At 37.4% G+C, this 16,252-nt stretch overlaps 1 protein-coding gene across 2 annotated transcripts in view; it reads right to left on the bottom strand.

Moving 5' to 3' along the window:
• Positions 1-1,334: 1,334 nt before the first annotated feature.
• WDR36 (WD repeat domain 36) overlaps positions 1,335-16,252 on the bottom strand; it is a 30,711-nt gene continuing 15,793 nt past the window's right edge. For both annotated transcript variants that reach the window (XM_083882872.1, XM_083882871.1), the window contains exons 14-23: positions 15,316-15,481; positions 14,930-15,038; positions 14,089-14,168; positions 10,249-10,356; positions 8,793-8,890; positions 7,543-7,685; positions 7,079-7,195; positions 6,768-6,849; positions 3,431-3,618; positions 1,335-2,082 (exon numbers count right to left, since the gene is read on the bottom strand). In XM_083882872.1, the coding sequence (XP_083738998.1) occupies positions 1,933-2,082; positions 3,431-3,618; positions 6,768-6,849; positions 7,079-7,195; positions 7,543-7,685; positions 8,793-8,890; positions 10,249-10,356; positions 14,089-14,168; positions 14,930-15,038; positions 15,316-15,481 (1,241 nt within the window). In that variant the 3' untranslated portion in view covers positions 1,335-1,932. The remainder of the gene's footprint in view (positions 2,083-3,430; positions 3,619-6,767; positions 6,850-7,078; positions 7,196-7,542; positions 7,686-8,792; positions 8,891-10,248; positions 10,357-14,088; positions 14,169-14,929; positions 15,039-15,315; positions 15,482-16,252) is intronic.

The raw sequence follows: 16,252 nt of genomic DNA on the forward strand, positions 1-16,252 counted from the left end.
CAGGCTGCTATACTACATCTCTTCCTTCCTCCAGCTGGAGACAGAATAATGGGCTTGAAAGACCCTTCCTCTGATCCAAGATGAAAACTCTTTGTCTACTCTTCCTTCTTCCACTGAGGCAGGTCTGCAAATACTGCCTTATTAATCTTTGACCATTTTGTCTTTATTCAGAAAATTATTCTGTAAGATCCTCTAAAGAAGTTACAGTAACACCTGCAAGCCGAGAAGTTCACTATATATTACACTGACATTTAAGGGATTTTGGACAATTTCAATCAATCCAATAAATTAGGAACAATGGGTTGTCAAGAATCCTATCACCAGAAACAAATAATTCTGTAGTACAAAGGATTTTCTTAAATCTCAGTAGCTAACTCTGTAAGAAACCTTGTGTGTATGTGACAGCTTTAGACTCAAGGACAGTAGATTCAGACTGGATATAAACATGAAATTCCTCCCTGTGACAATGGTGAGACAGTGACAGGTTACCAAGAAAAGCTGTGGATGTCCCATCCCTGAAGTATCCAGTCAGGTTGGTGGGGCGCTGAGCAACCTGGTCTAGTGAAAGGTGTTCCTGCCAACCCAAGCCCTTCTACTGTTGTGTGATTCTATATTTGCAGATAATTTGCTCCAATCACATGACTAAAGGGGGTTCTACAATGTTATGACATTTAAAAAAACCCAGCTGACCTAGCTATTGCTTCAATTTTCTGTCAAGTGCAATTAATCACCTTTCAAGTTTACTAATTGTAATTGCATATATTTGTATTAGTTACGCTGTTGCTCTGTGTACATAGCTTGAGCATGTGAAATAGAGCAAAGGCCTTGTTCAGGAGATTCTTCAAATGGCGAAGTTCAAGACAATTTCACTCATGAGGTCACAAACAATGCCCAAACCTTATGGTTTGAAACCTAAATATGAAATTGTAAAAAAACCCTGATTTAATTAAAAATTCCTCAAAACAACTTTTTTTTTGCCAGCCATCTTTCCTCCTTAAGAAAAGAAACAATTTTCATATGAAAATGGGCCTTCCAAAAGTCTGTTTTTGTTTGTTTAGTTTTGTGCTTGGGTTTTTAGAGTTTTTTTTGAAGTTCATCCATTTTTAGTGCAGCTGGAAATCTTTGCATTCAGGTGTCTGCAAAAGTGAGAAGATAACTGATTTTTACAAACATCATAAGAAAAGTCCTCTAATTGCAGAGGAGCACATTTTTTAGATTAATTTACTTTGAAATAACGTTAATAAAGTGTTAACAATTCAGACATTTTTGTTTTATTTTTACATCAATAATGACTTTATTAAGAAAAATACAGGTTTTGGTTTCCTGTATGGAAGTTACATTCACCCTTCTTTTTTTTTTTTCCTCACATGCAATTTTTTCATTGTGAACTACATTTTATGTAGCCATAGAACGAGAGAGTCATTGAATGGCTTCGGTTAGAAAGAACTTTAAAGATTATCCCCCATAGGCAGTGGCACTTTCCACAAGGTCAGGGTGCTCAGAGCCTTGAATCCAAATGTCTGTGCATTGACAGCACAGACCAACACAACAAACACCTTAGCTGCATGCAGTAGTTTTTTCTCCAACTGAAGTGAACAAAAATAGGCAGTTATGCATGTTCTAAAAACTCTGCCAGTATGTTGATGTACAAAATACAGCACCAGAAGAACTGGAACAGGATGGTGGAATCACCATCCCTGAAAAATCAGGGATTTCATTCAAAAAAATGAATAGTCTGGCACTTAGTGATATGGCTTAGTGGACAGGGTGGTATCCAGCAGAAGGTTGGACTTGATGTCTTGGAGGTGTTTTCCAACCTTAATGATTCTACGATTCCAAGACCCAGTATGATTTTTGGAATCCAGTATTTTTGGTAATAAATTGTACTGTTATGCTGAGGGAAATCTTACACAGACAAAACCCTGAAATATTTTACAGCAAAGCACTTTTCATGTATGTTAAAACACACAGACTTTGATTGAAGAGAGCCCGCAAATGAATCCAAGTTTCTTCAAGTTGCACCGACAATTTGGATAATTCTTCCAAGAGTTTTGGCTCCAATGAGAGAATCTTAATATGCAACTGAAAATGAAAACAAGCAGTTAGTCAAACAACTACAGACAAAAAATTTTAAATACTGTTTTTCCCAGTCAATTCCAATACTTTGCTTTCAGAAAATGTTCAGAAATTTCTTCTATTTAATACTGCTTCCCCTTTGCTAGTTTTTACAAGACATTTTTCATGCACTAGATGGGATAAGGCAGCAATATGTCCTAAATCTGCTATATTTTTACTTGATCATCTTCTGGCAAGGCTGCTGAATCTTATTCTCATCACATATTTCCCTAGAGAGTTAAATTTCTCCACTTTTTGACCTGCATCATAAATTCCTCTGTAGGCTAGAAAGGCCAGACAGATGTGCTAAGGTCAATCAGGATTATTATTTTAATTATCCATGTTGCACACATCAAGGAGAATGATGCCAGCACACACTACAGTGATAGAGATGGATGAGGTCTCCTTATGCGACGAACGGCAACCTTGTTAAAGCAGAAGGAAGATAAACCTTCTGATCTTCCAGCAATTATTACTGCTTAATGGAGGAATATTTATTTTCCAAGCTGCAATTTAAATCAAGGAGCCTTGATATTGAGCTTTAGTCTGAAAAGCAGTAGGTTCACTCTGGATATTAGACAAAATTCTTTACTGTGAATGTGGTGAGGCACTGGAACAGGTTACCCAGAGAAGCTGTGGATGCCCTGGTATTACATGTATATGAATGTTTATAACAATGTTTTCCAAGTAAACCATTATTAATTGTTTTCACAGGATTTCATAAATCAGAGTATTTTAAGCACTTGTACATCAGAAGGGTTTCAACCTTCTGCAGAACCACAGTGTCTCTAAGAGTAACTGTTACTGTGCTCCAGTAAAGTGACTGACACACACCCTGGAATCATTTCATTGCTCTGTGATACTCAACAGATAACACAAGAAAGGCAGCCCACTGACATGGAAAGTAGATCAGGCTTGCAATGTCTAGTGATAAATCCATCAAAATGTCTCATTTACTTCCCAACCATGGTGTATTAAATTCTTTGCTTATTTAAGACATAGCATAACTTAGTTTAACAATTAACAACCACTAAGAAGTTAAGCATGTTACAAAAAAAAAAATAAAATCAATTCTAAGTAAGGAATACTAGAACAAAACCTGTCTGGCAGGGGCCACTTCACAACATCTTTTGCTTTGCAAGTTTTTCTCAACTGTCACCAAAGGAGTTACCAAATCACCCAATACATTCAAATTAAACATTTTAAAACCATCTCAAAATCCCTCCAGACAGTTTGAGCAGACATTTTATACCTTTTTACTGCATAATCACCATTTTAAATAGGACTAACATAAATTTTGTAAGAAAATTATTACCTTTAAAAATAGTGCCAGGTATGCCTGAGCGAGTTCAAAGTTGTACTTCTTGTTCAGCATCACCCCAATCATCCTCAGAAAGCTCAGCATCACCTCCACTGAGCCACCACCTTCAGGGGCCAAACCTCGTAGTTCTAACTCAATATTAGATGGCCCTAAACTTTTTAGTAAGTCAAGTGGAGCTTTATCTGTGTGAGAACATTGAGGACACATTATCAGTAACATCTGCAAAACAGAATGATCCTTCATAGGACAGACTCATTCTAAAATTCTTAAGCAGTAACTATGAATTTCAAGCTTTTACTGTTTCCTTACTTTTTGTTTTCAACAAAAATGTCTCTGTCTTTAATTTACTGTCCCATCAAATACTAGAAGTACAGTTGCATCTTATTGGTAATTGAAAAATACAAGTAACATTTTGATATTTGTTTCACTTTTTCCCCTCTTCTATCTTTTAAGTTAAACAAAATTTCTAATTAACCACATAACATTGTCATTTCACATCTCTTGGCAGAAATAACATACTTGAGATTCTGAATCATTAACTGTGAATGTACTCTGAAAGACAGCACTACTTTTGCTAGGTATCTTTACTCTACTTGACATTAAGCAAAACTAGAGATCTTTTGGTGCATTTAACCCAATTGTTACTTTTGTTAATTGAATGCCTTATGGTGGAGGGTGTTAGGGGAAAATCTTCTCCATGGTAGAAATACATGCCATTTACAAACTTTCTTCCTCTTCATAATTGTTCCTTCTTAGGATTTCTACCATCCTACCTGATGACCTATGAGGATTGCATCCATTTGCTTTACAAATGAAGCAGCAAAAATATGTTTGGCTGCAAATGCAACTGATAGTTTTAACATTTTTGAAATGTATCTGATTAATATTTCTTTTGCTAAGAAGACCAATTTCATGGTAGCTAATGGTATTAGGAATTGGTTAATGTTCCTCAGGTGGTACAAATCAGAATTTTATTCTTACAAAAATCTTTTGCTAGTTTTAAATACAACTGATTTCAACAGCACTAACCAGATGCATTAAATATCTTTTTTTATGACATTAAATAAACAAAGTATGGAACATGTTGTGAAGTTGATACACACACACAACATGGAAAAGGTTGCAGCTCAATCTGTGTTCCACAGTCCTGACCGGAGATGTGAAACCCTGTTTCCATCCCTGCAGTAAACCAGGATGGTTTCCAGCAGGACTCTCTTAATTTGCATGGTCCAGTCACCTTTAGAAGAGATGGCTGTAATCTAGCAAGCAAAGGGCCACGTTCCCCATCAGCAGCTTGCCCAGCCAGGATCATGGGGCTCCCAGGATTGTGGCTGTGGCACAGACCCTGGAGCACACCTGCCTTACAGAAGGGGTGGCCTGAGGCAGCTCCACATGTCCATTACCACAATGTATCAGACTGCACTTGCTCCCTGGTACAGCCAGCCTACACAAGATTTTTAAACATTCACCTCTTCTGAGTGGCTCTGAGGCACTTTAATAGAACACTGTCAATCAAAATACTAAAATTAAGGCATAAAAACATACCCTGTTTGTGACAGATAGTAAAGTTCTGCACACAAAATGTTTTAAGCGCACTTGAGTAAGCTGGTCATCTCAAGAGAATTTAAGGAAAAGAATTCCCAACAGAACTACTTTGTGGACAAGCTACTGTCCATTACATTTCCAAGTCAGCTATATTAGCAATCATTTCAAAAAATATGATTTTCAGTGATTCTGTAGCATCACAAGATAAACGTGAAAAACAGCTGGTCCATTCCCCAGGTCATTCAAGTAATCAAATTTCAAAACAAATTGAATGTTCAAAGAAATCCAACACCTTATTTTTGTACAATTTATTTCTTCTTAAGCTTTAAATTATAGGTCAATGAATTAACACTAAGTTCACTGAATGTCTGGTGAAGTAGCTCTTGAAAGGAGAACTTGCTAGACATATTATGCTTTTCACGTTTCAGTGAATCAATCACCAGACTATTCTTTATCAAATCAATCCCTTTCCTCTTTCCTTCCTTTCCATAGAAATAATACATAGGACCTTTTCTGGATGATATCAACACAGTTTTCAAAAAAGTTTAATATCTCAGGAACACAACCTTCCTTCTCCATAAGGGTTTTTGTGGGATATGGGATTATATTTATTAAAGCTATTAATGGTTATATTCACCAGAAGGCCCTGTAGAGGAGGGACAGGTGCAGGCTCTGGATGGCTGGAAGCAGCTGAGCTGGGGGGTGAGAGGCAGTGCTGAGGAGGAACACGTGGACAGCACGTGAGTGGGAAGGTGACAGGGTGACAGAATGTGTGGACAGCAGCACTGCAGTTGAGCAGCCAATGGGTGCTCTTCTGATAAGTTCTGGTTCTGTCAGTGGGAACTACTAGTATAAAAGGGGGATGATTTCTACAATAACAAGATCTCCTTTGGATGCGTAAGGGGATGCATGTCTCTTTGTTCCCCATTGCTACAAATGGCTGGCCCGAATCGAGACCTACAAAGGTGGGGCAATATGGGAGGTGGAATATCCCTGGAACAAAGGAAGAGCTTGGATCAAGTACGGCAGCTCTTACATCAGGAGACTATTAATATTGTTGATGTGAAACTGATGAGCAGCGTGCTAGACTGGGTGTTCAATCACATTAAAGATTTTCCCTTTAATGGCCCTCTTCAAGTAGAAGCCAGGCAAACGGTAGGGGAGAGACTATTTGATATCACCAGAAATGGCAATGCTGAGGCTTGTGAGCATCTTGCCACATGGGGGATGATAATGGTGGCCATTAAAGAAAGCTGTGTCGAAGTCAGCCAGCCATATTGCAGCTTCAGAAGCTAATTCCTCTGAGCCCTGAGCACCACCAAAACCTGTATCTGACCCTGAGATTAGCCCACGCTTTGCAGAATTGCCTTACTCCAATGAAAATCCCTCTGCGATTGGTCCCTTTGGCACAAAATTCCCACACCACAAGCAAGTGGTGGACACGCTTCTTGTCCAAAACAGCAGCATTATAATCCAGCATTGGTGAAAAAGCAAGAAAACTGTGATAAAGGAAGGCAACCTAGCAGTTGCCAGTTGATGCACTGAGCCAGTGTTCAACTTACAGAGAACTGTACTACAATCACAGCCCAGGGCCCTCTTGTGCTTCAGTACCAATGGATCTTTGTTCTAGTCTGGCTATCTGTGCGCATGATGTAATTTTCTCTGTCTTTTATACTGTACTATCTATATTTTTTCCACATCTGTTACAATTCTGACATTAGAAATCACATACGCATCAAAATAAAAGCAGCATCAACCTTTTTAGTGAAATATTTTGTTAACTTACATTCATTGGTGCTCAGGGCTTCTTCAAGATGAATGTAGAAATCAGATTTCTGCGCCAGCACCCCAAGGTTTACCACCTTTGACTAGATCACAAAAGCATAACAGTGTGTCCATGAATATGCAAACACATTTTTACAACTCAATTACATTATTTTTCTACTGAGAGAATAAGACTGAGAAATAAAGCAATTATGTAGTGAGTTAAAACTGGTACTTTAAAGTCTAGTGATTTAACACAACACTAAAAAGCATTTGAGAGTTCTTTTAAAATACACTACATGTAAACACAATTACATTGATTCTTGTTTTTACCTGTGTATCATCTTCCTCCTCTGGTGGAATGAATCGGGGTATAAGACCAGGAAGTGTTGGGATGAAGAAAGGTGCTGACTTTGGAACTTTTGGTGGCTCTTTTGGTTTATTTTTTTTCTGTTAATTAGATATTTGAATTAAAACCATTATCATCATAGTAAGAGCATGTGGGAATATTTTGTTTGTCAAGAGTTTCATTTTTTAAATACTGTGAAAACTCTAAAGACTAACTGAAAAGCATATACACAATTAAAATCTTCTACCACTAATTATGAAGCTACTATTCAGCAGAAAAACAGCCCCTCTCCCAAATCCTGGGAACTCTGAAAAACACCACATAGACTTCTACTGCAAAATCTTAAAAAATACCTGAAAAGCAGGATCAAGTTTCATGAACAGGTAATGCATTTCATAGAAATAGGCAAATATATGGATGTATGCTATTTTCTGCACAGTTTCAGTACCTTGATAATATCAAGGTTGAGGAGATTTTTCCACCTTGATTCCGGTAACAAGGAAAGGGTCACCAGCTGTTCTCCCAGTTGCTCAGGTGAGACATATTCTATCATTTCATCACATGGCTCTTCATCTCCTGACACATCCATATCTTGCAGAAACAGATATCTTTTATGAACATTCATACTCCAAATTAATTTCTTAAAAAATCAACCGCAACACTTTTGTTTATTTTTCAGTTTTTGAATAACAAATGCCTATTAGTTACAGGCATAAGTGCTAACATAACATAGAGCTGAAAATCTACAGAAACAACCTGTATTAGCCTTATGAAATACTAAATGATTTTAAAATATTATAGCTAAGATGCAGAATTTAATAACCAAAATTTTAAAGACTGATAAGATCTCTATTTTAACTGAAGTTATATAAAAGCAGTTTACGGAGTTACTAAAGAAAACAAAATTTTGGCAATAATTCATTGTTCTAACTCTATAAATACGGACACAGTAATTTTAATTCTACGTTATAAAGCTGTGAAGTCCTTGCATCATATTCACTACCTCATCACAACCTCTTCATAGGTATGACTGAAGGGGCAAATAAAAATGAAGAAGATCTCAGTATTAAAGCACAACATCCCATAAGAAAAGTTAAAATGTCAGTCACTCGATTTTCTCTTGATTTCCTGTGTGGTTGTGACCAAACATGTCTACTTTCCTTTCTTTTTGTAAAATATTACTTGGCTAATACAATGAATTTAATAGACAAGCCTGAAATAAGAAAGGAATACAACCATTAAGAGCCCTTAGCCTCTAAACAGGAACTTTACATTTGCTGAAGACACAAGGTGGGTTAAAGCTTTCAGCCAGAATCAGGAGAAAAACATTTAGGGTTCTCAGAAAAATTCCCATCTCCCTAATTTAAGTATGTAAAGCAAGTATGTGCTTGCTAAAGCAGCCACCATCATCATGATGTTCTAGTGGCCAACAGCTAGGTGTGCTTCTTCTCCAAATGGAAATACAAATGCAGGCTCTCCAAACTTGGGCAGACAAGGTCTCCATCTAGAGGACTTCTGAAGCACAATCACGTCTATTAATTTAGCAAAAAAATCCACTTAGGCCTTTATTTCACTGGGCATAGGCACATGCCAGGTCAGCTGAACCCAATTCTCCTGCCAACAAAGCAACTGTATGGCATACAAGCTGGGGAACAAACTGCAAGGGAAAAACAAGATACACTTTAGCCTGAGGATTACCTTGCATAGGGCAGGTGCTGGGGAGTGTCACCAAAGATGGTTCATAATCTGCAGGAAGGGGCCGTAATGACACAAGTGAATACAAAGAACGGTTTGACCTGAAAAATTAAGACAGGCATTTTAAAAGCCATCTGCAGATGAATGGGAACAAGTACTTCAGACATAATTTATACCACAGCATAATACTGCTGCAGCATGGCAATTCACCAGGCTCTATTCAAGATTAGCTCTCTTCATCTACCAGGTATGCAGGAAATGAAGTGAGGCAATAGACCCACCTGAACATCAGAAATATAAATGTTACGTTCAAGTATTATTTCCAAGAACATAATAATAATAGGCTGTAGACCTCAATGTTCTTCTTGAAGTGAGGGGCTCAGAACTAAACACAGAATTTGAAGTGTGACCTCATCAGTGTCCAGGACAGGGGCAATAACTGCCCTGGTTCTAATGGCCAAAAAACCCCAACTTACCTGTGCCAGTGTTCCACCACCCTCACAGTTTCTTTCCAATGTGTATTCTAAACCTATCTTCTTCAGTTTGAAGCCATTCCCCCTTTTCTTGTCACTCTGGGCCTTTATCCAAAGCCCCTTCCCAGCCCTCCTGGAGCCTCTTTAGGCACTGGAAGGGGCTCTAAGGTCTCCCTGGAGCCTTCTGCAGACTGAATACATTATGCAAACCTAAATGATTCATCCTGCTTTCACAGGAATTTAAGTTAATACTCTTAGCAAATTTTCTTCAGGTTTGAAACATGAAAACAAATAATCTGGCAAATTGCTTCTTTTGTCAATATACACTAAGGCTAGGTAAAAACATCTGTTGTGATTCACAAGGAAGCATTCTTACTTAACCACAGGAAGACCTAACGACTGAACACTCCTCAGGCAAAACTACAGCCAACACATATAACCTGAAATAATCTGTCAACTGAATGGGAAAAAGACCCAAGCAATTTTAACAGTGTGTTACTTCAGTACTAGACCTGAAGAGTCATTTGCTTTAAAGCTGTATCTGGAGGAAACTGAACTAAACCACATTTTACTTCCACACTCACTTATAACTAATAAAGGGAAAAAATCACAACTTTCGTACACTGCTCAGAAGTCTCAGATTACACTGTACAGCAAGACAAGAAAAGCACTTCAGAAAGAAGCACTATTTGAACAAAGACATTTCAAAGTGATGGGGAAAATGGACAAATGTCCTAACAGGAATTCTTAAGAGTAAGAAACATTTCGAAAAAAGAGATAATTTAAACTATCTGAATAAGTAATAACTGTGGAAATTTCATGACTTACGAATCAGAGCAATACAGAACACTTGTCCTAATTAGAATCAGAGAACACAAAACACTGGAGATGACAGTCACAGGGCAATTTTCTATTTGCAATAAAGGTGATTAAAAGAACTCTGCCCCATCCTAAATTCTGCGTGTAGAAACAGATTACATACTCACCACAAATAAATTCCAAGATCATCCACATGTGCTGAAGCCAGAAAATCTCCTGTAGGTGACATAGTAAGGCTCACAGCTGCAGAGTCTACCAAAAAACAATCTATGAGACTGTGGAGAAAAAGACACAACAGAGGAATTATCAGCAAGATAAACTTGTTTTATCGGCACACATTTGAATTACAGCTGATTGCAAACAGGCCACTAGAAGTATGGACACAAACCAGGGTAGCGGAAATATCCAAATCTATTATATAAACACAGCAAGTGAACAGCACTGTGCAACAAATCCCCCCTGTCTCTACAAAATGCTCTAAAGCTGGATAAAGCTGGCACCTCCTTAGATATCCACACCCTGGAGAATATGTGATGAAACATTCAACTCCCAATGCCTAACACAAACCTTTTACTGGCCATAAATTCTGTATTTCCAGTCAGCCCTGGTTGCTCAGACAGACAGTTCCCTCTCTCGGCATACTTCATATACATTTGGTTAATGCTAGCACCTAATGTTTCTAAAAGAAAATACAAATTGTACAATATGTATTCAGCCTGATAAACCATTCCTTGACCATTTATTTCATGATTGCAGAAAACTGAAAAAATACCATGTAAAAACAAAGCTAAAATGCAACTATTCTAACAACATAATAACGTAATATTATGCAACTATTTTAACAATGAGACATTTAAGTTATGTATGATGCACTCCCTAGCAGACTCAAGCCCACGCTGACAGCATTGCTTGTCACTTGCTGAAATACAAATTTCAGTTACTTCCAATTTTAAATAAAACTTGAATTTGAAAAGTAGTTCACAAAGAGAAACAAAAAGAACAAATGAAGTGTGTGAATACTTTGGTCTTGTTACAGCTCTACAGCCCTGTTCTTTTCGCTAATCACAGAAAAAATATTGATGTAACATAGCAGTTTGAAATGTAAAATCTTGTATTTTCTTAGATAGAACAGAGAGAATTCCTGTGATGGTTTGAGAGAACATGTCAAAAATAAAAGACTTTTTCCTGAATGGAGTGTTTTACTCTCTATGCATGTTCTTAGACACATGTTGCGAATCTCAGGTAAGAGAAAAATCATTCATCACTTGCAATATAAAATATATTAACACTAAACCCATAAATCCCATATATAATATCAGACACATTTTGCAAACAGTGCATAATGATGAGAAATTTACCCTCAATACTTTTTCTTAGTTTCAAATCCATCTTTTTATGACAATCCTTACTTGAGACTGAGAAAGTCTGTTCAATAAATCAACCACAAAGAACTCCAAGACAGATTTTAACAAGAAATTAAGCTTTTCTACTTTCTGAACTTAAATCATGATTAAAATTACCAGCTTGGGGGAAGGAGGGATAAATTTACTACAGGAAATAAAACACTTTTAATTTTTACACTAAAAGCTAAATTAATCCTGCCTTGGGGCTGAAGGCATCTACCTTTATGCTTCCTGCCTATGGAAATGACAGGAAATGGACTGACAATGGAAAGTACAATGTTGAGCTCACATTTAAGAGGTCTCTTATGCTGTTTTTCCTCAAGTGCTCCATCCAAACTATGAACAGTCAGCGCATACCTCTGATTCCTCAATTTGTCTGTGCAAGCTGCACAGCAGAAAGAAACATCTGCATAATGCCAGGACTCCTGCTTGTAACTTTCTTTATACAAATTTGTAACTTTTTTCCCAGTTTTAAAAAAAGCCCTGCGTTAAAAACACGCACTAGGAAGACCTGCATTACATTATATAAGGACAGTTAAGCACCAGTCCCAAGGAAAAACAGATGTCCAGTTAATAGATACCACCATTATAGATAGATACAGACCATTTATTAAAGTCAGTTGGTAATTTTTGTAATGATGGATTCTAGAAACATGTTTTCAATCTTTTTATAAGAACAATATCAAAGCTGACACTTTAGAACACACAGTTCATGAGATGTTTTTTCTATTTATGAGCCACAAAGATAAAGCAAACATGAGGCCTTTAATTAAAAGCTGTTCCCCCTTTACAATACATTCCTCTGCCTATATTTATGGGAAAACCTTGCCTTTCCACACTGGAAGAATAATTTAACTGAATTACATTTAAAACCAGGGTTTGTAATTTACCTGCCTAGATTTCAGCTGGACCCAAATTGCAGAGATAAGAGACAAAATATTTAACTTTTTACATGTAAAAGAGAACTACTGTCAGACTGCTTTTAAAAACATTATTAATAGATTCTTACCGCAAAGTATTGTGTTACTGAAGAAATGAAAACTAGAAGAAACTGATATTAATTAATGCTGCAATTTTTTGTATGCATATTACTTTGCAAGGGAAAGAGTGTTAGAAAACGAAGACCAGAGTGCTAATTTCCTCCCCATTTATACCAGAAAGAAGACACTTAGTGCCCATTTTGTCCTATTTTAGACTAGTGGCTGTCATCATGAAAGAACAAGCCAATTGTTTGTTGAGATGCAATGCACTTCTGGTAGCAAAATGAGAACTTTCACAGTATACAAAATTTTTACCATACCATGTCAACAAAAATAATCAACCCAAATGAAACCTTTCAGTTGCAGGCATAACCAGCAGAGCTGCACACTGCACAACACTACCTTAGAGTACCAAAAAAAAGCCAAACAAAAAACCCCAAACCAAACCACACACACAAAAAACAAAAACAAACAAAAAAACCCCACCAAACCAAACCAAAAAAACCCACCAAAAAAACCAAACCAAAAAAACCCCTATCTGATGTGCTGCTGAAAGAATGCACTGGCAGAACGCAAAGTTACTTCTCAACTTGTTTTTTTCCTGGGCTCCTGAACTTCTTGTGTGTACTTGCCTACTTCTCAGCCAAACTTTATTCTGGGAGAAGACTACTCAGAGTAGATCACAAGAGAGTATTTTTAGCAGTTGCCAGTACAAACAAATTAAAAATGTAACTGATGTAAAGCCATATTGTGTTGTTAAAATGAATGTAAGTGAAAACAGGCTTCTCTTTACAAAACCAGCTGGAGTACTGGATCCAACTCTGGGGCCCCCAGCACAAGACACACATCAAGTCAGAGCAGCTCCAGGAAAATGAGTCAAGGCCTAGAACACATTTCCTATGAGGAAAATGAGAGAGCTGTGGGGTTCTGCACCCTGGAGAATAGAAGGCTCTGAGGGAGACAACCTTGTCACCTTTCAATAGTTAAAGGGAGCTTACAAGAAAGATTGAGAGAGGCTCTTTAACAGGGCCTATGCTGACAGGACAAGGGGCAGCAGGTTTAAACTGAAAGGCTGTGGGTTTAGATAGGATGTAGGGTAGAATTTTTTATGAGGAGAGTGGTGAGCACTGGAATAGGTTGCATAAACAAGTAGTGCATGGCCCAGCCCTGGAGGTGCTCAAGGCCAAGCTCGGGCTCTGAGTAACCTGAACTAGTGAAAAAAGTTCCTTTCCACATCAAGAGAGTTGGACTAGGTCTTTGCTTCCAACTCCAATCACTCTGTGATCCTATGAACACTTCAGCATACCACAGTGCAATTCACTTTAAGCAATCTTTCCCTTTAGATTATAGTGCTGTTTCCAGACTAAGAACAAATTCACACTTATTCACACTACATGGAAATTCCAGGTGTCATCAACAGATCTTCAGACAGTGTTATTCTGTAGACCCAGAAAATCATACCCATTGCTAGCACTGGACACAATTAAAATAGTGGGCAAAGTTGTTATAGCATGTGCAACTTTGAATATCACATCTGGTGACAGATAAACAAGCCAGAAGGCTTTCTGCCATTTATCAAGACAGGGGATTATTTCTTCTGCTGTATGTTTTCAAACTGACTCACCATCCAGAGGGAAGGTCCCAAGTCTTAATGGAACAGTCCATTGACGAAGTTATCAGCCAACGACCATCAGGACTGAAAGTCTAAAATAAAATAGTCAATTTAATTGCACAACCAATAAGCCAGTCCCCACAGGAGGCCCTGCCAAGATTAGACTGCTCCCGAAAATCCGGGTGAAATGGTATAGCCATAAACCAAAACCGACAATACGCTCCTGAAAGTGAGGAAAGAACAAAACCAGAAGCTTTTTAAGAACAGGTTCAAACATAAAACACAGGACAGATCTCGCTGTTTGTCAAAGCACTTCAGGACTCACTTTTATGTTCATGGTGGAAACCTGTTTCTAAGCATGAAGGTGAATAAGTCAAGTAAATACTTTTTTAGTAGCATTCATAAATAAATCTGAAGCTAAAAACTATTTCAATGAGCACTACAATGAACTATTACATAAGATGTAAATAAGGAATCATTAATGTGCTGCATAATCTCAGATCTGTTTTCAGCTTGCTCATCTTTTCTATAGACACAGCTGAAACTTCTGCACAATTTTGCTCCTCAACATGGTTTTCATTATTCCCAGTGCTTTGTTTTGTTTGACCCCCCAATTCAGCTTGTTGCAAAGTAATAGTTAAATCAAAAAGCACATTAAAAAGTAGATGGCAATTTGAACACTACATTTCCAAGCTAATATAGCTAGAAGTGCTGTGGAGCTGAACCACAGCTTTACTGTTCACAGGTGAACATAATACTCAACAATTTAACACATGCAGAGAATTCCACCATCTGCAAAATCTGTTAGGTATCTGTGTATGTCACCTGTTACAGAAAATGAGTTAACAATTACCATATCATTAATCCGTCCATGGTGTCCTGAGAATGTCCTGACAATCTTCCTGGTTTCTATATCCAAAACACTAATAGTGAAGTCGTCAAAGGCAATTCCCAGAATCCCACTGCCAAGAAACATCAACACACATGATAGGGAATACTCAAGAGATGAAAAATAAAAATATTCTGACATTGCTCCAAATATCTTTTATACTAAAAATAACAAGTGTTACATTCCTTCAGTTTAATAAAATGTCTTGTCATCCTCTGTCTACTAGTCAGTTGTATTTCAAAGCATTAGAAATATAAATTCTAATATATTCTAATTAAGAATACTGGTTGCCTTTCTAGATAAGTATGTTCACCAACCAATATATACATGAAATAACTTCAGTTTCTTACCTGTCTCTATGAAGCAGAATTCCACTTGGAGAAGAAGGAAGTTCAGTGGAATAAACCAGATCTTTCATTTTGAATTTCCAAATTTTAATTAATCCTTCACTTCCAGCTGTTATTACCAGCTGGTTCAATCCATCCACTGCTACCCCTCTAATGGCCCCTTCATGCGCTGCAAATCAAGAGAAAAGAGAGTATTATTCCAGAATTTAAACCTAGCACAGAAATCAGTTGAATGCCAAACACTATTTTGTTTATCTTTGCCTGACTACAATGAATGATCAGCAAGCATATGACAATTTCAAAGCCATTTGACAAGATGCTCCAGCTTTCTAAGTTTTTATCTCTACAGAAACCAAGCTGATTTCAAGTGAACACCTAGAATACAAGAAAGAAGTGCAATTGAAGCTGAGTGTTAGCTTTTACTGCTGCTTTCAGTTTGTGGAACGTTTTGTGATTGTGAGATTTGAGGAACTTCTTGAATCACTTAAGGAATGCCTCCAAGAGGACCTACCACTCCACACAAAATTTACAGCCTCAGCTCAGGCACCAAGTCTGGGAGTTTTCCAAAGTCACTTCACACTGCAGTGTAAAGACAAGACATAGCTTCTCTGGTTTTGGATCAATTTTATTTCTTAATCTATACCTGAAGCCACTGGCCAGTAAGCAAAATTAGAAAATTCATCCCACTATCAACCAATGATTTTATAAAGAGACCACTTCATGTTTGCTGAGCTGGACGGCTTTTAGAAATCCAGTAAGTCTTAAAGGCTCATCAGAACTCTTTCGTTGCTTCTACAACAAAAAATTCAGACCATGAGTGCCAAAAAAACATGCATGAGTGTACATGATGTAAAATATACATGTGTGTAACTTTAAAAAGAAATGTCAGAGCACTGTCACATTGCATCCTAAATTTGCATCTGGGTAATTAAAAATAACA

This window comes from Zosterops lateralis (assembly GCF_965231275.1).
Source record: "Zosterops lateralis genome assembly, chromosome: Z".
In the NCBI taxonomy this organism is placed as follows: Eukaryota; Metazoa; Chordata; class Aves; order Passeriformes; family Zosteropidae; genus Zosterops; species Zosterops lateralis.